General features: G+C 46.4%; 1 protein-coding gene across 2 annotated transcripts in view; it reads left to right on the top strand.

Moving 5' to 3' along the window:
- Positions 1-27,208, top strand: part of SNTG2 (syntrophin gamma 2) — a 317,220-nt gene that overhangs the window by 267,875 nt on the left and 22,137 nt on the right. For both annotated transcript variants that reach the window (XM_074393375.1, XM_074393377.1), the window contains 2 exons: positions 14,077-14,169; positions 17,622-17,732. In XM_074393375.1, coding sequence (XP_074249476.1) covers positions 14,077-14,169; positions 17,622-17,732 — 204 coding nt within the window. The remainder of the gene's footprint in view (positions 1-14,076; positions 14,170-17,621; positions 17,733-27,208) is intronic.

Raw genomic sequence — 27,208 nt, forward strand, 5'->3', positions numbered from 1 at the left:
TTTTAGTTTGTGAATAGAGCCCTAGAAAAGAATGACATGTATTCTCTGAGTAAAACAAGATTAAATTGGCCTTATCTTTTCAAATTTCACTTCACATGTACCCCAAAACCTAAAATGCAATAAAAAAAGAAAAGAAAAAAAACATATATTTTTACAAACAAGTAGAAAATTAAAGCTGATGTGAACTAAATCACCAGTTCTAAATACTGAAATCGTATCTTCTAAAATAGACATTTGTGTTTGTAACGAAAATATTCAATTTTGCTTATTAATCACAAACTCAAACCTTTGTTGCTCATGGGCTGTGTGTCAGATTGTAGGAAACCATATACCTACTGTATTAGTCGGGATTCTCTAGAGCAGGCGTCCCCAAACTACAGCCCGCGGGCTGCATGCGGCCCCCTGAGGCCATTTATCTGGCCCCCTCTGCACTTCAGGAAGGGGCACCTCTTTCATTGGTGGTCGGTGAGAGGAGCACAGTATGTGGCGGCCCTCCAACGGTCTGAGGGACAGTGAACTGGCCCCCTGTGTAAAAAGTTTGGGGATGCCTGCTCTAGAGGGACAGAATTAATAGGATCTATATCTCTCTCTCCTATTAGTTTTATAACTTGCTCTCTTTCTCTCTCTCTCTCTCTCTCTCTCTCTCTCTCTATATATATATATATATATATATATATATATATATGTATAATATGGGAGTTTATTTTTTTTATTATATTTTAAATTCTGGGGTGCATGTGCAGACCTTGCAGGATTGTTACGTAGGTATACACCTGCCATGGTGGTTTGCTGCATCCACCCCCCCGCCACCCACATTAGGTGTTCCTCCTAATGTTGTCCCTCCCCAATCCCCCACCCTGCTAGCCCTCCCCTAGTTCCCCAACCCCCCAACTGGCCCCCGTGTGTGATGCTCCTCTCCCTGTGTCCATGTGTTCATAGCCTGCACTCATTTTTGATGGGGCTTTTTTTCTTGTAAATTTGTTTTAGTTCTTTGCAGATTCTGGATATCAGCCCTTTGTCAGATGGGTAGGTTGCAAAAATTTTTTCCCATTCTTTTGGTTGCCAGTTCACTCTAATGATAGTTTCTTTTGCTGTGCAGAAGCTCTGGAGTTTAATTAGATCCCATTTGTCTATTTTGGTTTTTGTTGCCATTGCTTTTGGTGTTTTAGTCATGAAGTCCTTGCCTATGCCTATGTCCTGAATGGTATTTCCTAGGTTTTCTTCTAGGGCTTTCATGGTGTTAGGTCTTGTGTTTAAATCTTTAATCCATCTGGAGTTAATTTTTTTATAAGCTGTCAGGAAGGGGTCCAGTTTCAGCTTTCCGCACATGGCTAGCCGGTTTTCCCAACACCCTTTATTAAGCAGGCAATCCTTTCCCCTATATGGGAGTTTATTAAGTAGCATTAACTCACACAATCACAAGACCCCACAATAGGCCACCTGCAAGCTGAGGAGCAAGGAAGCCAGTCCCAGTCCCAAAGCTGAAGAACGCAGAGTCCAATGTTTGAGGCTGGAAGCCTCCAGCATGGAGGAAGATGCAGCCTGGAGGGCGAAACTGGTCCCGTCTGTTCACGTTTCTCTGCCTGCTTGAGTTTCTAGCCATGCTGGCAGCTGACGAGATGGTGCCACACAGACAGGAAGCGTGGGTCTGCCTTCCCAGCCACTGACTAAATGCTAATCTCCTTTGGCAGCACCCTCACAGACACATTCAGCATCGGTATTTTGCATCCTTCAGTCCAGTCAAGTTGACAGCAGTATTAACCATCACAAGCCCACCCCTTGTTATCTTGAACCCATGCACATCTCCTGAGATCATACATAATCTTCAAATAAAGACAATAATGAGGTTATATTCACATCTAACGTACATAACACAACTGTCCTTTTTACAGCTGGAAACACATCAATCCCCAACCCAAATACTGTTACATAAAGTTAACAATACCTAAATGCTGATATGAAGTCATTCAGTCTTAGGCCACAGGTTAAAGGAAAAAAGAAATAAAACGAAGACACTTTCTTAGTTCAAGTGTATACATGCACAAACATGTTTTTAACAAAAGGAGGAGGAAACAGGACAATCACAGTTCTCGTGTCTGCAGCTAGCCGCAAGCTCGTAGCTGGTACTGACGGCTTCCTTCTTCCGCTGTCCCTTCTGTATTCCCTGTGCCTTCAGCAGGCACCTCAGCAGGTCGCGTTTTGTTCCTGGGGAGTGACAGAAACCTTCATTCCCAAAGTGTCCGGGCCATCTGTAGTCCTGCCTGGACTGGCTGTTGTAGGTTCCCCTTGATGTTAATCGCAAGACACAGTGATACCAAGTGGGCCCTGCTGTGTCTCCTGTTTCCCTCTTACTCTTCCCTGTCTCTGTCGTGGAGTGTAGACTGGTTTCATCTTGATAGTAGCGGTCAGTCACCCCAGCCAACACTGTAACTCCCTTAGCCTGTTGCCTTAAAGGTAGGAGGAGCCTGTAGTGTCCAGGTGTAAATCTTAACTTCCATTTAATGGAATTGTCCCTGTGTTTCCTGGTGGCAGCGTTCCTTTGACGCTAAGACTTCTAGGCCAACGGAACATAATGTCGAGGGAACTGGAAGCAAAACTTTTGCTAGTGTGTCACTGGGGGTGATGGCGAGTGGTGCCGCTTCCACTCCCACCCCTTGATTCCTCGACCCGTGAATCCTGGCCTTGGGAGAAGCAGTGCCACATACCGGATGCGGATTCAGAGCATACACGGCCTTCTGGAGAACTTTGCCCCAGCCCTAAAAAGTATTGTCAACCAGCTGGGGTTGTAATCCTGACTTCGAACGGCCATTCCACCATTCTGTCCATCCATCTGCTTCAGGATGAGGAGAACATGGTAAGACCGGCGAGTTCCATGAGTGTGAGCCCAGTGCTACACTTCTTTAGCTGTAAAGTGAGTGCCTTGGTCACAGGCGATGCTCTGTGGAACACCGTGATGGTGGATACGGCATTCCGCGAGTCCACAGATGGTAGCCTTGGCAGAAGCATTGCATGCAGCATAGGCAAACCCATATCCAGAGTAAGGATCTATTCCAGTGAGGACAAACCTCTGTCCTTTCTAGGATGGAAGAGGTCCAGGAAATCGACCTGCCACCAGGTAGCTGGCTGCTCACCCCCAGGAATGGTGCAGAATCAAAGGCTCAGTGCTGGTCTCTGCTGCTGGCAAATTGCACAGACACAACCAGGATCAATACTTTGCATCCTTCAGTCCAGTCAAATTGACACTCAGTATTAACCATCACACTTGCTCTGAGGAACGTTTGTCAAGAGGTACCTGAGCGTCACTGTGGCTGTCTGCGCTCCGTGAAGGAGGAGACACCTTCCTGTGTGGTTCCCCTGCAGGCTCTTTCTCTTTCAGAACAAGGGGGCTGGTGAGAACAGATGTGTCTTCTAGGTGGACTCGCAGCTCACGGACAAAGCTCGTGGAAGTGCAGGCTGTTTGGAAGGAGCCCTGGGCTGGGGAGGAGGGTATCTTGGCTCACTGTGCTTTTCCAGACGAGGAGTCACAGCGGAGTCTCTCTTTGGTAAAATTAAACTGTTGAAAACTTTTCACGATTTTTAAGTCTGTCCAACATTACTTAAATGTGGATAGCAGTCACTCATTGTTTAAGTGATTGTTAAATGCAATAACAATCACACTTGTTTAAGTTATTGTTAAATGCAGTAACAATCACATTTGTTTAAGTGATTGTTAAGATGAAACTTCCTTCCCTGAACAGTGAGTTCCTTCCTTTTGTCGAAACAATGGGTGATTGTTATCCACATTTAAGTAATGTTGGAAAGACTTAGAAATTGTGAATACTTTTTAACAACTTAATTTCTTTAGAGAAAAGCTAATAATTGGAAAGAGGAATAGTCCTGCAGGAGGCTCGGGGACCTCTGGGGATGCAGTGGACACTCCTTAGTCTGAGCCAACCTCCAGTGAAGTTGGAGGCGGTGTGAGTCCAGCAGCCTTTCCTTCTCACCTCACCTCTGCTGCTCTGACTGGACAGACGGTTTCTAAACATGTTGACCACGTGTCTCATTTACGGGGAAGCTGGAAACTGTGGACATGTGCCTTTATTCAGGAAATCAGCCCCAGCCCACACGTTGCTTGGTGCTGCATCTGGCTGAGCAGGGGTGGGAACAGCAGCAGGTGGTCCCTGGAGCGCTCAGTGCAGGTGGCAGTGACAGCGGAACGTGCTCCTGGTGGTGAGGCTGAGTGAGGAAACCCTAAGTAACATATGCCGGACAGCGAGCCCTCGCCGTTCTCATCGGAGGGCCTCAGGAGCAACGTCACCCGCTAACAGCATGACCTGTGGTTCTCACCCTCTGGCCACCACGGAGGTGCCTGTGTCAGGAAAAGGGCCCAAGCGGCATTTCCATGTGAAAATGGTAAGGCGCGTCCCCTTCCATCCATGGTTTTGGGGCTGCATTAACGGAAGAAGCCTTACCAGCTCTTGACCTTAAGACTGGAGGCTGAGCCCCTCACTGACGCATTCCGCACGGCGTCGTGGTGGACAGCCTGGCACCACAGCAGAGCACCTGGGGGGAGCCCAGCTCCCACCCTGACCACTGGAACTGTGGGCAAGTTTTTAAAAAGGCTAACTTTGCCCAGTTTCTTGTCTAGAAAATGAGATCGTATAATTAACCCCCTAGAGTTGTGTTGATATTTGTGAGTGACTGGTATTTACACAGCTTAAGATGGTACCTGGCACGTGGTAAATGCTATCCAAGTTGGCTGTTTCTGCTCACTCAGCAGGTATTTATTGGGCAGCACTTAGGTTCTAGGCCTTGGGGAACCTGCAGTGAACAAAACAAACCTCTGTGCACAGGTCTGACATCATGTCTAGACCACTCAGAGCAGAGCTTCCGGTTATCCCATTTCTGCTACTTGTCACCAGGCACAAGATCTGAGATCCAACAAACGCAATGTGATCTCTGAAGGTCTGAAGAGGAAGAAATCTGTATCACCAAAACATAAATTTAACTAAGTTAGTAGTGCTCAGTTATCCTCCAAGATGACCCACTTCCCAAGCTCACCAGCAGGCTACAAACACACCACACTCACGCATTCACACATGCAGGCACATGCATGGATGTGCACACACGCACACACCCACACCACACTCGCATTCACACATACAGGCATATGCATGGACGTGCACACACACACACACATGCATTCACACATGCACACAGCCTTATGAATGCATGTGCACACATAGTACACACACACATGCACCCACACCACACATTCACACAGGCACATGCATGGACATGTGCACACACACACACACATACATGCATTCACACGTGCACACAGGCCCATGAATGGATGTGCACACATAGTGCAAACACACACGCACACACCCACACCACACTCACGCATTCACACATACAGGCACATGCATGAACATGTACACACACACATGCATTCACACATGCACACAAGCCCATGAATGCATATGCACACAGTGCACACACACGCACGCACCCACACCACACACACACAGGCATGCATTCACACACAGGCATAGGTGCACATGGGCACAGCACACACATGGAGATGCAAACACACATTTTTGTGCACACTGACAATTATGCATATGTACTTATATGCATGCCCACACACATGCACACCCATGAAAATATGTATAAGCATGACACAGCTCACACGCGTGTACACACTCATGCACATTAATGCATGCATGTATTCACACATGCTCATGCCATGCCCACTTTTGTGTGCACACACCTGCAGCCTCTCCCCTGCCTGCTCCTCCATCTCCCCTAGCCCCTGCCCTTGCAGTTCATCCGTAGCCACACACATCTGACTTCTGACTCCTGGTCTGCTCTTAACGCCTGATTCCTTTCAGCCTTGGCCCTGGACATTGTTGATGATTGCTCCTTCGGAGCCTCTTTTCCGTGACTATCTTGATCCTTTTCTGACTTCCTCACGGCTGTCCTCTGCTCACCGCTGTCATCTCTGTTTGGCTTGAAAGCCCGAGTGTTGGCATCACCTCCAGCATCTTCACTTCCTGCCGCCGACGTTATCTTCAGAGATCAGAATCAATCCCTTAGATATTCCAAACTAGCAATGATGACCATCTTTATTTGTCTGAAGCTGATTCTAGAACCTCAGATCCACATCCCCAGGTGACAGAGTCCTGTTCTCAGCTTCAGAATAACTCCTGCCAACGCCCTTCCCTCGCCTTTTCTAGGCCGTTGGGTGCCGTGTGCACTCAGCTGGAGCCTGCTCTGTCTGCTCACTGCCCACATGTTTCTCCGTGACTGCCCCTTCCCCCAGGCTCACTCCTGCCACCCGCTCCGTGGTGATTGCTTGACAGACCATACCCTGGAAGTCCATGACACTTTGTGCACTGCAGGCAGCACTTAGTCAACATGGACATCTGTGTTTGCTTTGCATGAACTCACACCTGTTTGCTGAGAAAAGCAGGCACAGGCCATACCCAAACCTGCAGCCATGTTTGGAGTAGAACCCTCGTTTTTAAAATGTGGTAAAATACATGTAACATAAAAGATAACACTTTGAAGCATACAGTGCACAGTCATTGAGGACATTCACAGTGATGTTCAGCTGTCACCACTGTCACCAGAACCCTGTCATCTTGCAAAGCCGAAGCTCCATCGCCATTAAACCCCAGCTCCCTATGCCCCAACGCCAGCCCATGGCACCCTCTGTTTCACTTCCTGTCTCTCTGAATCTGAGGATGCAGATACTTCATATGAGCAGACTCAGGCAGTGTTGGTCTGTTTGTGCCTGACTTGTTTAACTTAGCATAAAGTTCTCAAGGTCATCCCTGCTGTAGCACATCAGAATCTCCTTCCTTTCTAAAGGTGAGTCATCTTCCGTTGTATGGATGTAAGATTTTGTTTATCCGATCATCCACTGATGGGAACTTGGGTTGTGTCTACCTTTTGGCTGTTGAGAATAATGTTGCTATAAAAATGGTGTGTTTGTCCGTTCTCACATTACTATAAAGAACGACCTGAGGCTGGGTTGTTTATGAAGAAAAGTGGTTTAATTGACTCACAGTTCCACAGGTGGTACAGGAGGCATGGCTGGTGAGGCCTCAGGAAGCTTACAGTCATGGCAGAAGGCAGAAGGGAAGCAAGCTGTCTTTATATGATGGAGAGGGACAGAGCGGGAGCGTGAAGAGGAAGTTCGACACACTTTTCTTTTTGAGGAGTAGTTTCACTCTGCTGCCAAAGCTGGAGTGCAATGGCATGATCTTGGCTCACTGCCACCTCCATCTTCCAGGTTCAAGCAGTTCTTCCACCTCAGCCTCCTGAGTAGCTGGGGTTACAGACATGCACCACCACACCCAGCTAATTTATGTATTTTTAGTAGTGGCTTGGTTTCACCATGTTGCCTAGGCTGGTCTCGAGCTCCTGACCTCAAGCAATCTGCCCACCTTGGCCTCCCAAAGTGCTGGGATTACAGGTGTGAGCCACTGCACCTGGCCGAGAAGTACTGCACACTTTTAAACAACCAGATCTCATGAGAGTGTTCTACCACAAGACAGCACTAGGAGAATGGTGCCAGACCATTAGAAACCACCCCCACGGTCCAGTCACCCACAGGCCCCACTCAACACTGGGAAGCACAGCATATGAGACTCAGATGTGGACACAGAGCCAAACCATGTCAGTGGCCGTACAGATCATCTTGTAACGTCTCTGCTTCTAATTATTTTGAGTGTATACACAGAAGTAGGATTGTTGGATCATGTGGCAGTTGAATTTTTAAATCATAAGGAGTTGCTGTACTGTTTCCCATAACATTGCAAAATTTTACATTCCCAGCAGTAGTACTCAAGGGCTCTAATTTCTTCATATCCTCCTCACCACTTGCTATCTTCTGTTTCATTTTCTTGTTTGTATTTTATAACAGCAATCCTTGTGGGTGTGAGGTGCTACCACACTGAGGTTTGCGTTCTGTTTCCCTAATCACTGGTCATGTTGGGCATCTTGCGTGAGCTGATGGGTCACTGATATATCTTCTTGGAGTAATACCTATTCAGGCCTTTTGCCCATCTTTTAATTGAGTTGTTTGCTTGTTTTTTTTTTTGTGGCCCAGTTGTAGGAGTTCTTATGTGTTCTAGACATCAATTCCCTATTAGATATATGATTTACAAACTTTCTCTCACATTCTCTGGGTTGGATTTTCACTATTCAGTAGTGTCCTCTGATACACAAAGGGTCTTAATTTTGATATTGTTCCATTTGTCTATTTGTTTGGTTGTCTGTGTTTTTGGCATCATGTTGGAGAATTCATTGCCAAATCCAGTGTCATGCAGTATTCCCCCTAATTTTAATCATAAGAATTTTACCATTTTAGCTCTAACATTTAGGTTTGTAATTTATTTTGATTTAATTTGTATATGTGATGTAAGATAAGGGTTCCACTTCATTTTTGCAAATAGATACGCAGTTTTCCCAGCACCATTTGTTGAAAAGATTGGCCCTTCTGCATTGAATGGTTTTGATTGCTTTGTTAGAAATTGAGCACCTGTGTGAGGGTTTCTTTCATTGCTGTCTATTCTGTGCCATTGATCTATGTCTTTCTTTATGCCGTGCAACATTGCTTTGATTAATGTAGCTTTGCAGTCAGTTTTGAAATGGGGATTGTGAAATCTCCAACTTTTCTTAAAGATTGTTCTGGCTATTCAAGGTCCTTGACATTCCATGGGAATTTTAAGATGGATTTTTCTATTTCTGTAAAGATATATTTGGAATTTTGATAATGATTGCATTGAATTTGTAGATACCTTTGAGTAGTATGGACATCCTAACAATGTTAAGTCTAACAATCCATGAGCACAGATGTCTTTTCTTCAGTGGTGTGTTTTCTAATTTTTGTCATCAGTGTTTTGTAGTTTTCAGTGTACAAGTCTTTTGCTTCCTTGGCTAAGTTAATTCCATGTATTTTATTCTTCATGATACTATTGTAAATGAGATTTTTTTTCCTCAGTATCCTTCTCAGGTTGTTCATTGTTAGTTTATAGAAATGAAACTTATTTTGAGTGTTAATTTTGTATCCTGAAACTTTGTGTGCAGGATTTGCTCAATTCGTCTGTTAATTCTAACAGATTTATTTGTTGTTGTTGAATCTTTGGGGGTTTCTATATGTAAGACAGTGTTGCTTGTGAACAGTGATAATTTTATTTTTCCTTTTTGATTTGGATGACTTGTTTTTCTTCCAGGTTGCTCTAGCTCAGATGCCCAGTACGATGTGGAATAGAATTGGCAGCAGTAGGGATCCTTGCTTTGTTCCTGATCTCAGAGAAAAAGTTTTCAGTCTTTCAGTATTATTATGTTAATGTGAGCTTTTATATAAGGCCTTTATTGTGTTGAGATTTCATCCAATTTCTAGTTTGTTGAGTGTTTTATGTCATAAAAGGGTGTTGAATTTTGCTGGTTACTTTTTTGCATCAATTAAGATGATAAAAGTTTTGATTTCTCCTTCCTTTTGTTCATGAAGTGTGTCGCATTGATTGATTTTTCTGTGTCAAACCATCCTTTCATTCCAGGGATAAATCTTACTTTGTTACATTGTACAATGCTTTTAATGTGCTGTTGAATTTTGCTTACTAGTGTTTTGTTGAGATTTTTGCATCAATATTCACAAATTGCCACAACCCCATCACTACAGAGCCTTTGGGTAGCCTTATAATTACTAAGAAAACTGAATTTGTATTTACAAACTTTCAAAACAAAATGTTTATCTCAGATGGTTTCACTGGAGAATTCTATCAAATGTCAAAGAGAGCACCAATATCTTGGCTGGGCACAGTGGATCACACCTGTAATCCCATCACTTTGGGAGCCAAAGCAGATGGATCACCTGAGGTCAGGAGTTCGAGACCAGCCTGACCAACATGAAGAAATCCCCATATCTATTAAAAATACAAAACTAGCAGGGCATGGTGCTGCATGCCTGTGATCCCAGCTACTCAGGAGGCTGAGGCAGGAAAATCGCTTCAACCCAGGAGGTGGAGGTTGCGGTGAGCCAAGATCGTGCCATTGCCCAGCCTGGGCAATGAGAACAAAACTTCATCTCAAAAAAAAAAAAAAACCAGTATCTTTTCTATAATATCTTCTAGAAAAAAAAAGGAGGGGGAAGTACCCATTCAGTTTTTGAAGCAAGCATTACTCTTACACCAAACGCAGTTAAAACACTGCAGAAAATAAACTACAGACCAATATTCTCCGTTAATAGAGACACGAAATCTTCAACAAAGCACTAGTGATCAACACCGAGCAGAGGCACATCTGCTGTTCTCTCTCTAGTATGCACCCAGTTCCTTGTCCAGGCTGCTTGCTTTCTGCCCACTGTTGTGGCCGCATCTTCCTTACTGGAAATGAGCACATCAAAGGGAGTGAGTTGTCTGTCATCTGCTGAAGTTACAGCATCTCACCTGAGCAGCAGGGCTGTGGCATCCTGTTCTTGGTGTTCAGAACGCAGTTAAGAAATCTGGTCTGAGCCAGGTGCGGTGGCTCACGCCTGTAATCCCTGCCCTTTGGGAGGCAAGGTGGGTGGATCACTGAGGTCAAGAGTTTGAGACTAGCCTGGTCAACATGGTAAAATCCTGTCTCTACTAAAAATACAAAACTTAGCCAAGCATGGTGGCACACGCCTGTGATCCCAGCTACTCGGGAGACTGAGGCAGAAGAATCACTTGAAGCCAGGAGTCAGAGGCTACAGTGAGCTGAGATTACACCACTGCCCTCCAGCCTGGCGACAGAACAAGATTCCATCTCAAAAAGAAAAAAAAAAAATTATTCCTAGTATTCTTAGCTCTTTTTCTTTTTTTTAACTCTTCAGGTAATTCTCTGCTTTATATTTTTGATGGTTTCTGTACATACTGATTTCTCTGTGGTATATTGCTCTTGGTTTATTTTATTCCAAAAGTTGGACTTCAAGGCCATTTACTTTAAGCTTTCATTAATAAGACCTCTTTTGATATTTTCATATAAAAAGTCTGAAACTATTTTAAGTTTTGGTCAGTTGCAGAAGGAGGTACTTAGAACTTTTTTTTCTTGAACTCATTAATTGATTCAAAAAATTTGCTGTAAGCTGGGAGCTGTGGTGGGCAGTTGGTGATTTTTCTGTGGGTCACCGTATAATGTGCTAGAGATAAAGTTCAGTATGACAAGACTGTCCCATCTTCAGCCAAACCAGGAAGTGTTCTGCATATACCTTTTCTCCATAATTTCATCAGTAGATCAAATGTTATTCTAATAAGTTGTTTCTGCAGCCTCAACATCGTGGAGAACTCCAAATGACTACACCAGATGAGTTACCTGGACATTGTTTCCCTGAGTTACATGAAAATGTTTAAATTACCAATTTTATCAAAATTTGCTGGGCAGTCTGGGAGGATGTCTTTCAAGAACCCAGTACACAAAAACAAACATTCCCAGACTCCCTCCGATGTGGGAGGTGGGCCATGAGGCAACACTTCCTTCAGGATTTGGGGCATGTGTGCCAATGAGAGTTTCTTCCAGGGCATCAAGTGAGAAGCTGTGAACACAGAGGCCACCTGGAGATAATCCCAGAATGTCATCCATTCACTAGGCTGGCAGAATTGTATCTGCAAAGCTCTATGAGAAGACTGTTTTGTAGCAGTTGTATGTACAGCAGTAATGAGAAAATCGATTTTTAAATTCCCTCAAGTTCTAAACATGCAAATGATGAGACACGCTGTGTGCCTGGAAGGATATCGATTGATTAATTCTGAAAATGAGATTTTGTGTAGCCAGAGTTCCTTAGACTAAAGCTTTTTCTTTTTCCTCCATCCTAAGCCCCTTTGGAGATTATGCAAATGCATCATGTGTTTATGTAGCCATCTGAAATAACTTTGTCCTGTGCCGCAAAGATGGGCTATAATTACTGAATATGTGTGCACTGCCATTCAGCTGTGCCACTGATGTTCACAATTTCTATAGATCCTATGATGCTAGCTCCTTAGTCTACATAAAATAGAGCGACCACCCTTGGAATTTTTGCATTTCATATTCTATAATCACCAGATTTAAATTCTAGAGATTGAGTAGCTTTCACACCTAAGCTGTGAGAATATCACCTCTTGCGGACGTTCACATAGAATCTCAATGCTTCCCACGTTCTGGGTCAAGTTTGGAGAAGGTGAGCAGGTGGAGCTGGCTGGGACTGTGCTTTTCAGCCGCGGTTCACTGAGATCTGCTCTCGTTCTCATCCCAAATGCCTGCGAGATGTGGAACATTCGCGACCACAGGCCACGTGCGTGGCATTGGTGAGACCCCCGTTATCCTCAAAGGGTCAGGAGCTGTGTGACGCCCACAGTGGATGGGCCCTTCCAGCCTGTCAGGCCCACCCTGCTCTCCTCTAAGAGGAGAGAGGCAGGGACTTGGGCTATTGTGTTTGTGATGGCCTCTGAGGAAGTGTTGACAGGCATGAAGACATTGAAGGCATCATTCAGCTTTTCAGGAAAGGACATAGCAGAACCAGGGACAAGGAAGGAAGAGCCTCCGGAGTCACACAGCATGCATGTGTGTGTAACCATGCATGTGTATGTGACTGTATGCATGCACGTGTGTGTGACTGTGTGTGACTATGCATGCACATGTGACTGCATGCATGTGTGTGTGACTGTATGCATGTGTGTGACTGCATGCATGAATGCATGAATGTGTGTGACTGTGCATGCGTGTGTGACTGTATGCATGCACTTGTGTGTGAGCCGTGTGCTGTGTTGGCTGTGTGCTGTGTATGTGAGAACTGTGCACCGTGTGTGTGTAGTCATAAGCTGTGTGCTGTGTGAGAGCTGTAGGCTGTGTGTGTGGGTGTGAGCCGCACATTGTGAGTGTATGTTTGTGTGAGTCATGCACTGTGCAAGTGTGTGTGTGGTGTGAGCTGTGTGCTGTGTATGTGTGTGAGCCATGGGCTGTGTGTGGTGTGTGAGCCATGTGCTGTGTGTGTGTATATGGTGTGTGAGCCATGCATTTTGTGTGGAGGGGTGGATGGGTGTGTGACCCATGCACTGTGTGTGTGTGTGTGTGTGTGTGTGTGTGAGAGAGAGAGAGAGAGAGAGAGAAGGCATCAAGTACCCCTTTCCCACAAAAGTAGCATACTTGGATGCCAGAGGACCGTGCCCACACTGGCTCCCAGGCAGGCCCAGAACACACGGTTCAATGGCTCCAATTCTCTTCTAAATGTGAAAATTTTACCTGCAGATTTAGTACAGAGATTGTTAAAAATAACCTTGACCCAGTATGAGGGTTTATGCCTCTCTTGTCTGTAGTAGCATGAAAACATTTAAAGCTCACACGTCGCCTTCACTCAACACGACTCAGGTGCATTGGCAGGCGCTCCCGGCCTCTGCGGCCTGAAACCCAGAGACAGACGGGGCGGGGCTCAGGGAGCAGAGCCCCTGGGTTTCCCCTGCGCAGGTCTGTGCTGGTCCAGGCCGCCCTTCACCCGCACGGCCTGCCCGGGCCTGGGACGCCCTTCAGCCTGCGGGAGCCCCAGCACCTGGTGGCGATGTGGTTTGCGTTTGCTTGTGGTGGCGTCCGGCTGTGCTCTTCGGCGTGGTGTTTTACGTTGTGCTGCTCTGCAGCGTTTTCTCAGGAAAGTGCCGTTGCTACGTTGCTAGCTCCTGCCGGAACACACTTGTGGACCCCATGGACAGAAAAGTGAACGTATTACCCATAGGTATAATGAGCTAGCAGAAAGAAAATTCAGTGGTTTACTGTGTTTTTAAAAATGCTTTGGAGAATAGAGATTGGCTGGGCTCTGTGCATGTGTTGTGAGTTAGAGCGATGTCTGTAAACAACCCCCCTCACAGAGCTGGAAGTTTTTGCCTCTCAACACAAAGCAAGGAAGAGCCCCCTGTGCACCCATGTCCCCGCGGGTATCCCGGGACCCCGCATCCTCCTGTTACGTTCCCCCAACTTACATGTTAGAGCGTTTTATAACTTTCGACCAAAGTGGGGTTAATATTGCAACTACCTAATTAAGTTAAACAGCAGTATTAAAGAATGTTTTCTCAAATTCATACTTTTTTTTTCTAGTCCAAAACATATACGTGCAGCTGGCAAGGAGAGATGCTGTGTTTCACGGTGGATTTTGCATTAGGATTTACCTGTTTTGAGAGTAAGACAAAGGTAAGAGACGAGCGGGCGTCCGTGACACTCCACTGCCGTGTGCTTGGTTACACCCACGGGCGCTAACGCTCAGCGCGTCTGGCAGAAGCCCCCAGCTGCTGGCTTGTGTACTGTGCAGAGGTCTTGCCTTCATGGACTGTCATTCATGGCCCTGACAGTTCAGAGCCCCAGGATTTCCGCAAGCCCTGATGGCGTTTGGCCAGGAGGATTCACAGCCGGGCTGGGTGGGCGGAGAGGGAAGTTGAAGACGAGAATGCTAACGAGGGACCCACAACACTTGAGTAAATGCTTAGGAACACACACTTCTCGTTGCCTGGCTTCCACTGAGCGCTGGTGGTGACGGGCAGCAGCACCTGTGCCCGGGGGAATTTGTGGAGGGTTGATGGCAGGAATGTGCGGCTGACCTGAGGAAGGGAGGGAGACCCCTTTCCACCTGCTTCTGAGTTTTCTCGTAACTACTTCAGTGTTAAGGAAATGCTTTGCGAGGACAAGTCCACTCTTTTGTCATATAGTGTTTTTTAAAAACTACTCTCTGTGTTAATTAAGAGTGAGTGGAATGTGAAACTCACAAACGTCACTCCCACCCTGTGACTGGCTGCCCAGCAGTGTCTCCGGAGCTGTGAGCAGGGCATGTGCCATATTCCGACGCGGAAGATCCAATCACACTTTGGAGAAGGCTCGGAGTTGTGAAATTAAACTGTTACCCAAACCACGTTTGAATAAAACGTGCAGAAATCTCATCCATAATGGGAAAACAAGTTCTTCTTTTACAGAAGCATTGCTGTGTTCAGGTGCATGAAGGAAAAGCTGTGAAGGAGTTAAAAGAGGCCACCACCAGTGAGTTGGAACGACAATGAGAGGAGCCGCCACATCTGCGCCACACGGCTCTGAGAAGGGCAGAGAGAGCCACGCCTGTGCCCACGCCAGCACCCACGCCAGCCCGACTTGTGCCCAGACCACGTTGCAGCATGTCCCAAACCAGAGACGCTGATGGGAGCCTTGTCTTCCATCACCCAGACAAGAGCTAGATGGCAAAATTGGGACGTCATTTTAAGCATGCCCACTGGCTGTGTGTAAGTCATGAGGACGCATGATTCTCAGACCCGCACGTATTTGGTACTGTGGCAGTGCCGTATCAGTGAGCCAAGAAGACAGTAATGATATACCCAAGTCACTTCACTGTGAGGACCATTTGGAATTCCTTCAAACAATAAACAAGACTTTAAATCAATATTTTTGCACTTTTTAAATATAATGTTTTAACAGCAGTTTATGACACCTTGCAAAATATTAATTTAGGTTATTCCCAGGACCCTATCCTAATAGGACTAGACCACTACTGAGTTCTTTAACTTCATCAAATTTGAACCAAATACTCTTACTGCTGCTTACAGAGCCATTTGGGTGTGCTTATTTGTGAGAAATTATGCAAAACCTCAATAGCCAAGACTGCCTGGCTTCTCCTGACCCATGAGCACATACCTGTGATCACAGGTTCCTCCTACAAATTATGGATAATAGGTCCTTTTAAAGGCAGATGAGACTTACCTGAATCTAAGGGGCTGAAGTCACAGCCTTCACTTAACAGCTTTCAGACAGGGTGCTTTGGTGCTGCCCAGGCAAGGTGGACTTGGTGCGGAGTGTGGACAGAGGCTTTTTGGGGCTGGTGTGGTGGGTGGAGTGGGGCCGGTGCCTCGGGCTGCCCCCTCGCTGGGACTGGCCCTCCAGGCTGGCTGTGGCTGCATCTGCTCCTGAGACTTACCCCAGTGCCCCGGTGCTCACATCACGCTCTCTTGCTCCTGACAAGAACAGATACACACGCTTTGCTTCTGGAATTGACGACCCTGGGATATTAGTCCATTCTCATGCCGCTGTGAAGAAATACCCAGGACTGGGTAATTGATAAAGGAAAGAGGTTTAATGGACTCACAGCTCCACATGGCTGTGGAGGCCTTGCAATCACGGCGGAAGGCGAAGGAGGAGCAAAGTCATATCTTATGCGGCGGCAGGGAAGAGCATGTGTGCAGGGGAACTGCCCTGTATAAAACCATCAGACTTTTTCACTGTCACAAGAACAGCATGGGAAAGACCCGCCCCCGTGACTCAATGACTTCCTGCCAGGTTCCTCCCACAACATGGGAATTATGGGAGCTACAATTCGAGGTGAGATTTGGGTGGGGACACAGCCACACTGTATCGCAGGGGAAGCAGTGACTGAAGCATGACTTTAGAATATTCTCTTTCTGGAAGTGTCTGGCAATTCTAATGCAAAAAGAATCCTGATGCCCAGAGTCTGCCCAGGTGGGTGTGGGCTCAGTTTCCTCACCGTGAACATAGAAGAGACTGAGAAACTGCTCCCTAAGATCCTGTGAAGTCATAAATTTCCCCAAACGTAGAGGAAACATGTGTTTTGACACTTGGTCATAAAACGCAGAGATTCTGTTTAGCTCCTGGATTTAATATAAAGAAAAAGATGTGACCAAGAATCTCGAGGCTGGTATGAGGGCAGGGAATAAACCTGTCAGTGTCAGATGTGATAAAAGTGTTTTTGAAACTCCATCCCTGTTTTCTGCAGCCCCTTTGCCTGTCCTGTCACATAGAGAAAAATATTTCATTGTTTAAAAATAAAAGCTTTTAATGGAAATTCTACCTATAGCTTGCTAAGAGAAACTACTGTTCCCTAGTGGAATTTTTCTGGAAGATAAAGTTTTACTGTATTGAAGTATCTATAATTAAAGACTGTCTTTTACAGAAGATATCCATTAAGTCTTTCTTTGCTGCAGCCTTTTTTATTTTTTTTTTTTATGGGAGTAACAGTTTGTAGAGTACATTTCATCTTTAAAGTACCTTAGCAAACATTAAGCAATTTTTGCAGTAGTATTAAAAGGTAATATTTTAAGTTTTTAATTTCACGTTTTTCAAATTGGTTCATGATCAGTAAGGTTTAGTGATTCATATAAAGCCATAGATGGGGTGGTATCCATCAGGATTGAATTTTTTCATTTTATCTGCACCCTCGACTATGTCTTACATAATATAAAAAGAACTGGACCTTTTAGTGAATTTTTTTTAAGTTCTCCAAGCAGAAAAAGGAGCAATGCTCATAGGATGATTTTCGGCTGTGTCCAGGAAAACGCAAGGGAAGACCAGAGCGGCCGCTGCGGGGTGGACGTGCAACTGAGGACCGTGGAGCTGGTGCATCCTCAGGATATGGGCGGCTGCTGGATGCTGGGTTCTGGGGCAGCAGAGCCGCGTGGGCTGGAGGAGGCCAGTTTGCAAAGACTCAGGAATGAGGAAGTAGAGACTCTGACAAATCATCACATGCTAAACGCCGATTTAAACATCAAGTGAATGTCTGTTTATTTAACGAGGCTGTTGAACATAGTAGAAGATGCTAATTAAATAAACGAGCTCCTGTTTATAAATCACTAATTAATTTTATTTCTTTACAGAATGTACTCTGGAGATTTAAATTCTCTCAGCTTAAGGGATCTTCAGATGATGGGAAAACTCGAGTAAAGCTGCTGTTTCAGAATCTGGACACCAAACAGATTGAGACGAAGGTAGGCGTGAGTTGTTCTGCCTCCCACCCACACATAAAGGGCAGCTCGGGTGGTCCGCTGGCCAGAGCCTGCACCCTCCCACGCACACTTAATAAACACACAGGTCCTGAAGCATGAGTCCTTCTTAAAAATTAGACAACGGATATGTCGAAAGAGCCTGTACAGGTCATGTATCCTTTATCTGAAACACTGGGAACCAGAAGTGTTTGGGATTTCAGATTTTGGAATATTTGTGGATTAGGTACTGGTTGAGCATCTAAAATCCAAAAATCCAAAATCCAAAATATTCCAATGAACATTTCCTTTGAGCATGACGCCAGTGTTCAGGAAGGCTGGGATTTCAGAGCTTTTCAGGGTTTGGATTTTCAGATTTGGGATGCTCAGCCTGTACTGGGTGTTTCCTGATAGAGAGACATTTATATCCTAAAATGGTGACTGTTGAAACAAAGTATTGAGTTTACTAAAATGTACAAGCTTCTTAGTAAATATCAGCAGGAAATCAATATTTTAAAATATACCATAAGTCAACATTTGAAGGAAGGGTTTTACAAACTGTGTCTTGTTTGCACACTGTGCGTGATGATACACTGACTATAATCATGAGAACGAACTGCTCTGATAATGAAAAGACTTAGACCTTTCAAATTCATTGCGTGGAGGTGACATTTTACCATTGACAGGTATTGACTTTTACCGTAGTTTATGTATAAATGTGTTGCCAACAAACCAGTTTTAATATAAACTTAATAAGACTAAAGATTAAATTTACTACAATGAAAAATAAGTTATAGGAAAGATGAGACTCTTGAACACATCTTGTTTGGAAACAGATCGTCAATACTTTGCAGGCATTTTTTTCTCCAATGGAATTAATCAGAACAACAGATCACACATGGCATTTTTATAGGTGAAAGTTCAAGTCAGCTTTGATCCTCTCTTCATTGATCTCAATGAAATGGCATTTTATAGCTCCTTTTAAGTACAACGGAAATTGTATGGAATTGCTTGACATTCTTACGTCTTGGAAATTGACAAAAGCAAATCCTGAATGCAGCGGCATGGAGGCTGTGGCTCCCGGGCGGGGGACAGCGGTGAAGCCCCAGCCGGCCCTCGTGCTGACCGCAGGCCACTGAGCAGGCGGCAGCTGACCGCTGCCCCGAGCCATGTCCCGGGGTCGTCAGCCACCAACAAGGTGGGAACCCGGAGAGAGAGGCTTAACGTGAGTCTCCATCTGGTATTTCACTGGCGTGGATGTGGCCGTTGGGGATGACACTAGAACTTTCTTCCCCCGGTTCGTTTATGTATGCAGCTGTTTGCCTTGGCTGCCGTGCAGGGGAGGAGCGTTGTCGCCTCCTGCTGCTTCAGTCTCTGGAGCTCTGAGTCTCACCCTGTGAGGGCCCCGGAGGTCTCCAGCGGCCATGAGGGTTTCGCGCCTGGGGTGTCCCCGAGACCTTCCGAGCCCTGCTCATCCCTGGGGCACAGGCTTCAGGACTTCCAGCGGCTTCCGTGGCATCTGAAACACCCTTTTGACAGGGTCTGTTAAGGTTAAATGTATTTGTGTTTTATTTGTTAATGGTCAGTCATCTCTTGATTATCTGTTAATAAAAGGATATCAGAAGTATCAGATAATGTAAGACAGAGAGGCCCACAGTCTGTCCGATTCACACGGGGCACAGCCTTTGAGACCGACGCCCTGGCCTTGTGATGCTTGGTTTGGATTGCACCCACTTCCATCTTGAGTTGGTGGAAAAGAGAAAGCCCCAGGGAGTTGCAGAGGCCACATGGATGGGTACTGCATTTTAGGGCTTGAACTTTAAACTATTTGTGGAGACATTTTATGAAAAAAATGTAAAACTGCAAATACAGCAACCTAACTATACTTAGAAATGAGTGTGAGCACATAAATATGTCCCAACAAACCCAAACTGAAAAAACTCCACCCCCATTTCCCTGCACCAGATCTCAGAGCCACCTAAGGCCCCACAGTGGCACCGCTGGACGAGAGGGAGGAACTTGAGTAGAAAGAGGCAGGGACCTCACAGGAGCAGGGACCTCACAGGAGCAGGGACCTCACAGGAGCCGGGACCTCACAGGAGCAGGGACCTCACAGGAGCCGGGACCTCACAGGAGCAGGGACCTCACAGGAGCCGGGACCCGAGGGTCCTGGTCACGTCACTGGGGCCCACCACACCCTGGGCAGGGAGCTCACAGGAGCAGGAACTCGAGGGTCCTGGTCATGTCACTGGGGCCCACCACATACTGGGCAGGGAGCTCACAGGAGCAGGGACTCAGGGCCCTGGCATGTCACTGGGTTCCACCACGGCCTGGGCTCTGTGCAGGTGAGGGCCTCACAGATGAGGAGGACAGCATTTCCCACACTGTCCCACAGAGCAGGAAACACACATGTGGATAACTGCAGACACTTCATGCATGGGTGGCCGTGGGTGTTTACAGAAGTCACCGTCACACACTGAGGCTCTGCATTTATCAACGTATGAGATATAAAGAAAGTTGGAACATGACAGCTGGGAAATGAAAACTCTGGAAGCTAATGCAAGACATAAAGAGTGCATGGGAACGATTCTGAGTTGAGACTTAAAGTTACTGCAATCCTGAACGTTAGCAATGTCACCTTAAGAAATGGGAACCGTTTCTTACCTCACTACGTCAGTTAACCAGGAGTGTCAGATAAAACGATCTTCATAGTAAATTGATTTTTGAGTGAAATGAATGGTGACCATGAAACAAGTTTCCTTTTAATAGTTGTGGAAAATATTTCTGGAATATTCTACCAGAATGCTGCCTTAGTAATTAGTGCATAATGGGAACACTGAGCTCCTTCTTCAGTCCGAGGGAGGAGTTCTGAGGTGAGGAGAGCAGAGTGAAATATTTATTCCTACCATCCATTATTTGCAAAAATTACATGGAATTCAAAACAGTGGGATGATTTCACAAGGATTCCAATGGCTAGAAATTTGAGATCACAGTAGTTTTTAAATAAAATATTTTTCTTCCTCTTTGACTGTTTTTTCCCTTTAAAAAAAAATAGAGTGAAGAGGAAGCAAATGTTACTAAATGGAGAATTGGCTTCCTTCCTTGCTGTTTAATTGTGTTATTCATGGGAATTATGTCAGATTATACAGACATAGCTTTGAGTGCACAGCATGAGGGACGCTGCCCTTTCCCAATCCCCACAAAAGATACCCAGTGAGGCCCCACTGTGGTTCTGTGTAGATTGCTTAGATTTTGAATATTTCTTTATAATTCCATTTCTGCCTCTAGGCTGAGCCTCCAAAGGGCAACTTTAGTTTTTTTGTATTCAGCTTGAGGTTCAGCACATATGCACACTTAATGAATGTTTTAAATGAATGAATTAATGAAGAAAGAGCAAATTGGTTTCATCAGTTCTAAGGAGAAAATTGTTCCTATTACCATTAAAATGAGATACCTTAATGACTACATACAGATGCATACAGAAGTTTCTGATATTCCCAAATATATATTCATGAAGCAGAGATTGTGCATTGAAAGCAAGGTACAGCATAATGAAGAATAATGTATTTTTCACTCTATAATGATCTGTGAGAGTCCACCCCACTGAAAATTATGCCTGTGCCATCAGTGAGTAGTCCAAGTGTGCCAGCCACTGATGGAGGAAGACTGGGTGTGGGCACCTGCGAGGGAGTGGCAGAGCAGAGGGAATTTGGGGTGTTTCCAAAACTGAGGCCTGGCTGCCCAGTTTTCTTGGCAAACGGTATTTGTCACTGAGAAAACTGAATCGAGGGTGCTGAGAAGACTATTTCAGGAAGCCAGATGGTGCCACAAGGCAGGGCCAACCCCAGCAAAACGTCACCCAACAGAGAATTTCCATCTTCCTGTGCGTGAACCAGGGGCTTCGAAATGTTCTCATGCAGACGGATACCAAGAGGAAGAGCAGACACAATTAACATGATACGTGTGAAGTGCAACGCCCCTTCCCAAATACAGCTCCGAAATTATTTTTTAAAATCTTGTCTCAAGAAAGTGAAAACAAAAGCAAAGCCGCCTTTCTCCCTCCCTCCTTCCTTCCCTCCTTCCTCCCTTCCCTTCCCTTCCTTCTTTTCTCTTTCCTTCCTCTTTCCCTTTTTAAAAAATAATCACCTTTGATGGAAGGCTGGTGAGTTGATTGATTCCAGAAAAATGGATTGGCTACTTTTAGGATGTTTGAACACAACATCTTTGTTTTGGTTGTGAGTCTATCGTGGCTGCATCCAGAAACAGAATATTCAAACTAACAAGAAAATGTAGTTGAATCAAATCACTTTTCTAAGCAGTGGCAATGAGCAAGTGTGTAATTCAGTAACTAAAATATTCAAAATGGTGAACTGAAGTTACAACATTCAGTCACGGAACTCCCCCTGCAGCAGGGCAGGTCGGTTTGAAGACCATCTCCAGAGCAAGCCTGGAATGTCAGCAGCTGACTCCTCTAGAGCCAGAGACACAGGAATATTTAGGGGCCTAGGAGGGAAAATCTACATCCCCAGAAAGAGGGTTGGGTGCGTCCTGGGACCTCATTTCCTAGAGAGGAAGTGTGGTTGAGAAAGAATGGAGCTGGAGTTCCAATGCAGACCCCATCACACTTCAACTGTTTAAACCTGAGTTGGCCCAGGAGAAATTATAAAAATTAATATGGCCTCCCTGGATGGTTTTGAAGACATCTGGTACCAGATTCAGCTCCCTGAGTCTCTGACTAGCTCTCTGTCTCTGTCTCTGTCTCTGTCTCTCTCTCTCTCACTCTGTCTCTGTCTCTGTCTCTCTCACTCTGTCTCTCTCCCTCTGTCTCTGTCTCTGTCTCTCTCTCTCTGTCTCTGTCTCTCTCTGTCTCTCTCTCCCTCTGTCTCTGTCTCTGTCTCTCTCACTCTGTCTCTCTCTCCCACTGTCTCTGTCTCTCTCTCACTCTGTCTCTCTCTCCATCTGCCTCTGTCTCTGTCTCTGTCTCTCTCACTCTGTCTCTCTCCCTCTGTCTCTGTCTCTGTCTCTCTCACTCTGTCTCTCTCTCCCTCTGTCTCTGTCTCTGTCTCTCTCACTCTGTCTCTCTCTCCATCTGCCTCTGTCTCTGTCTCTCTCTCTCTCACTCTGTCTCTCTCTCCCTCTGTCTCTCTCTCTCTGTCTCTCTCTCCCTCTGTCTCTGTCTCTGTCTCTCTCGCTCACTCTGTCTCTCTCTCCCTCTGTCTCTGTCTCTGTCTCTCTCTCTCACTCTGTCTCTCTCTCCCTCTGTCTCTGTCTCTGTCTCTCTCTCACTCTGTCTCTCTCTCCCTCTGTCTCTGTCTCTGTCTCTCTCGCTCATTCTGTCTCTCTCTCTCACTCTGTCTCTCTCTCCCTCTCCCTCTGTCTCTGTCTCTCTCTCTCACTCTGTCTCTCTCTCCCTCTGTCTCTGTCTCTGTCTCTCTCGCTCACTCTGTCTCTCTCCCTCTGTCTCTGTCTCTGTCTCTCTCGCTCACTCTGTCTCTCTCTCCCTCTGTCTCTGTCTCTGTCTCTCTTGCTCACTCTGTCTCTCTCTCCCTCTGTCTCTGTCTCTCTCTCTGTCTCTCTCTCTGTCTGTCTCTGTCTCTGTCTCTCTCTCTCACTCTGTCTCTCTCTCCCTCTGTCTCTGTCTCTGTCTCTCTCTCTCACTCTGTCTCTCTCTCCGTCTGTCTCTGTCTCTGTCTCTCTCTCTCACTCTGTCTCTCTCTCCCTCTGTCTCTGTCTCTGTCTCTCTCACTCTGTCTCTCTCTCCCACTGTCTCTGTCTCTGTCTCTCTCTCTCACTCTGTCTCTCTCTCCCACTGTCTCTGTCTCTGTCTCTCTCTCTCACTCTGTCTCTCTCTCCCTCTGTCTCTGTCTCTGTCTCTCTCACTCTGTCTCTCTCTCCCTCTGTCTCTCTCTCACTCTGTCTCTCTCTCCCTCTGTCTCTGTCTCTGTCTCTCTCTCTCACTCTGTCTCTCTCTCCTTCTGTCTCTGTCTCTCTCTCTTACTCTGTCTCTTTCTCCCTCTGTCTCTGTCTCTGTCTCGCTCGCTCACTCTGTCTCTCTCTCCCTCTGTCTCTCTCTCTCTCACTCTGTCTCTCTCTCCCACTGTCTCTGTCTCTGTCTCTCTCTCTCTCACTATGTCTCTCTCTCCCTCTGTCTCTGTCTCTGTCTCTCTCTCCCTCTGTCTCTGTCTCTCTTGCTCACTCTCTCCCTCTGTCTCTGTCTCTGTCTCTCTCTCTCACTCTGTCTCTCTCTCCCTTTGTCTCTGTCTCTCTGTCTTACTCTGTCTCTCTCTTCCTCTGTCTCTGTCTCTGTCTCTCTCGCTCACTCTGTCTCTCCCTCTGTCTCTGTCTCTGTCTCTCTCACTCTGTCTCTCTCTCCCTCTGTCTCTGTCTCTATCACTCTCTCTTACTCTGTCTCTCTCTCCCTCTGCCTCTGTCTCTGTCTCTCTCTCCCTCTGTCTCTGTCTCTGTCCTCTCTCTTACTCTGTCTCTCTCTCCCTGTCTCTATTTCTGTCTCTCTCTCTCACTCTGTCTCTCTCTCCCTCTGTCTCTGTCTCTCTCTCTTACTCTGTCTCTCTCTCCCTCTGTCTCTGTCTCTGTCTCTCTCGCTCACTCTGTCTCTCTCTCCCACTCCTTCTCTCCTTCTGGTGCAGAGTCCTTGGAGGCTCTTTCCCTACTGGGGTACCTGGGTAATCTGTGCTCTTGGAGGCTCCCCGCTACTACCTGGGGTTGACACAAGGGAAGCCATCACTGCCCAGTGATTTTGGAGCACTTTGCGTGTGGAAGCCGGGAAGGGTCCCTTCCGCCGAACATCACTGAGCAGGGGTTGCTTTCATGAATATCCCTCCCTCCACCTTCCTAGAGAGGGCTCAGACAGAGGCTCAGAGCCAAACAGGAAGTGCCACCACTCAAGGCCATTTCATTTATAGGGCACGTTCACTTTGTAAAACTCATGAGCCAACCCATTACTTTTCTCAATAACTCTGTCAATTAGACATGATCTATGCCATGTCCACACATTTTAACAAATTCAGAAACTTGGGCCAAAAGAAGCATTATGCTGTAAGAGGAAGAGCCCATTTAGCTCCAGGTATCTGCCTCCTTTTTTAAGAGTGGATGTGGCCAGTCATGGTGGTTCATGCCTGTAATCCCAGCACTTCGGGAGGCCAAGGCAGGCGGATAGCCTATGGCCAGGAGTTCAAGACAATCCTGGCCAAAGTGGTGAAACCCCATCTCTACTAAAAATATAAAAATTAGCTGGGCATGGTGGCTCATGCCTGTAATCCCAGCTACTTGGTAGGCTGAGGCAGGAGAATCACTTGAACCTGGGAGGCGGAGGTTTCAGTGAGCTGACATCACACCACTGCACTCCAGCCTGGGCAACAGGGTGAGACTCTGTCTCAAAAAAATTAAAAAGAATGGACATGAGAGGTAGGAAATGGGCAAGGGAGTAGGCAAGGTTTGTCTCTCTGATCAGAATCTCTTTCCTGGAGGAAAACACTCGTATTTTCAAGGACGGCCTTGGAGCTCAGTGGCTTTATTTTAACAGGAAGTAACAGAAGTGAAGACGTGACCACAGCTGTTTCATCATGAATGTGGGTGGAAACACCAATAAAACTCTGAAGGACATATGGCTGAGACCCCCCCCAGTAGTCTGGGACATGGCTAACAGTCAGGCCTGAGACCCCACACTAGGCTGGGACACAGCTAACAGTCACATGGCTGAGACTCCCCACTAGGCTGGGACACAGATAACAGTCACATGGCTGAGACCCCCACTAGGCTGGGACACAGCTAACAGTCACATGGCTGAGACACCCCACTAGGCTGGGACACAGATAACAGTCACATGGCTGAGACCCCCACACTAGGCTGGGACACAGATAACAGTCACATGGCTGAGACCCCCCCTAGGCTGAGACACGGTTAACAGTCACATGGCTGAGACCCCCCACTAGGCTGGGACACAGATAACAGTCACATGGCTGAGACCCCCACTAGGCTGGGACACAGCTAACAGTCACATGGCTGAGACCCCCCACTAGGCTGGGACACAGATAACAGTCACATGGCTGAGACCCCCACTAGGCTGGGACACAGCTAACAGTCACATGGCTGAGACCCCCCACTAGGCTGGGACACAGATAACAGTCACATGGCTGAGACCCCCACACTAGGCTGGGACACAGATAACAGTCACATGGCTGAGACCCCCCCTAGGCTGGGACACGGTTAACAGTCACATGGCTGAGACCCCCCACTAGGCTGGGACACAGATAACAGTCACATGGCTGAGACCCCCCACTAGGCTGGGACATGGCTAACAGTCACATGGCTGAGACCTCCCCCACCTCACTAGGCTGGGATATGGATAACAGTCACATAACTGAGACCCCCCACTAGACTGGGACACAGCTAACAGTCAGACCTGTGACCCTCCCCCCCCACTAGGCTGAGATATGGCTAACAGTCACAAAGCTGAGACCCCTAGTATGGCTGAGTTGGGATGGTGTTTGCACCAAGTATCTGGAGTATCTGATTTGGGATGGTGTTACTCTCCAGTAGCTGAGTTGAGATGATGTTATTGTCCAGCAGCTGAGTTGAGATGTGTTGGTGCCTAGTAGCTGAGTTGAGATGGTGTTACTGTCCAGTAGCTGAGTTGGGATGGTGTTACTGTCCAGTAGCTGAGTTGGGATGGTGTTATTCTCCAGTAGCTGAGTTGGGATGGTGTTAGTGCCCAGTAGCTGAGTTGGGATGGTGTTATTCTCCAGTAGCTGAGTTGGGATGGTGTTAGTGCCCAGTAGCTGAGTTGTGATGGTGTTACTGCCCAGTAGCTGAGTTGGGTTGGTGTTACTGTCCAGTAGCTGAGTTCGGATGTTGTTATTCTCCAGTAGCTGAGTTTGGATGGTGTTGGCGCCTAGTAGCTGAGTTGGGACGGTGTTACTGTCCAGTAGCTGAGTTTGGATGGTGTTACTGTCCAGTAGCTGAGTTGGGATGGTGTTACTGTCCAGTAGCTGAGTTTGGATGGTGTTACTGTCCAGTAGCTGAGTTCGGATGTTGTTATTCTCCAGTAGCTGAGTTTGGATAATGTTGGCACCTAGTAGCTGAGTTGGGATGGTGTTACTGTCCAGTAGCTGAGTTTGGATGATATTACTGTCCAGTAGCTGAGTTGGGATGGTGTTACCATCCAGTAGCTGAGTTTGGATGGTGGTTGTGCCCAGTAGCTGAGTTGGTATGGTGTCACAGAGTGGCAGAAATTAGCCCTCACTCAAGTCTCCAACTTTCCTAGCTGCTGTCACTGTTGAATCATCTCTAGTCTTTGGAATGCCACAATTTCAGTTTTCTCAGATGTAAAACAATAAGAAATGCATAACATTAATAATTTGAAGAGTAGAAATATAATGCATGTAAGGATTTTATTAAGAAGAAAGTTTGTTGCCTGGAATGAAGAAAGAGAACCTGTTCCATTAGGAAGTCAATTAAAACTT

The sequence above is a fragment of the Saimiri boliviensis genome, chromosome 1 (assembly GCF_048565385.1).
Source record: "Saimiri boliviensis isolate mSaiBol1 chromosome 1, mSaiBol1.pri, whole genome shotgun sequence".
NCBI classification, from domain to species: Eukaryota; Metazoa; Chordata; class Mammalia; order Primates; family Cebidae; genus Saimiri; species Saimiri boliviensis.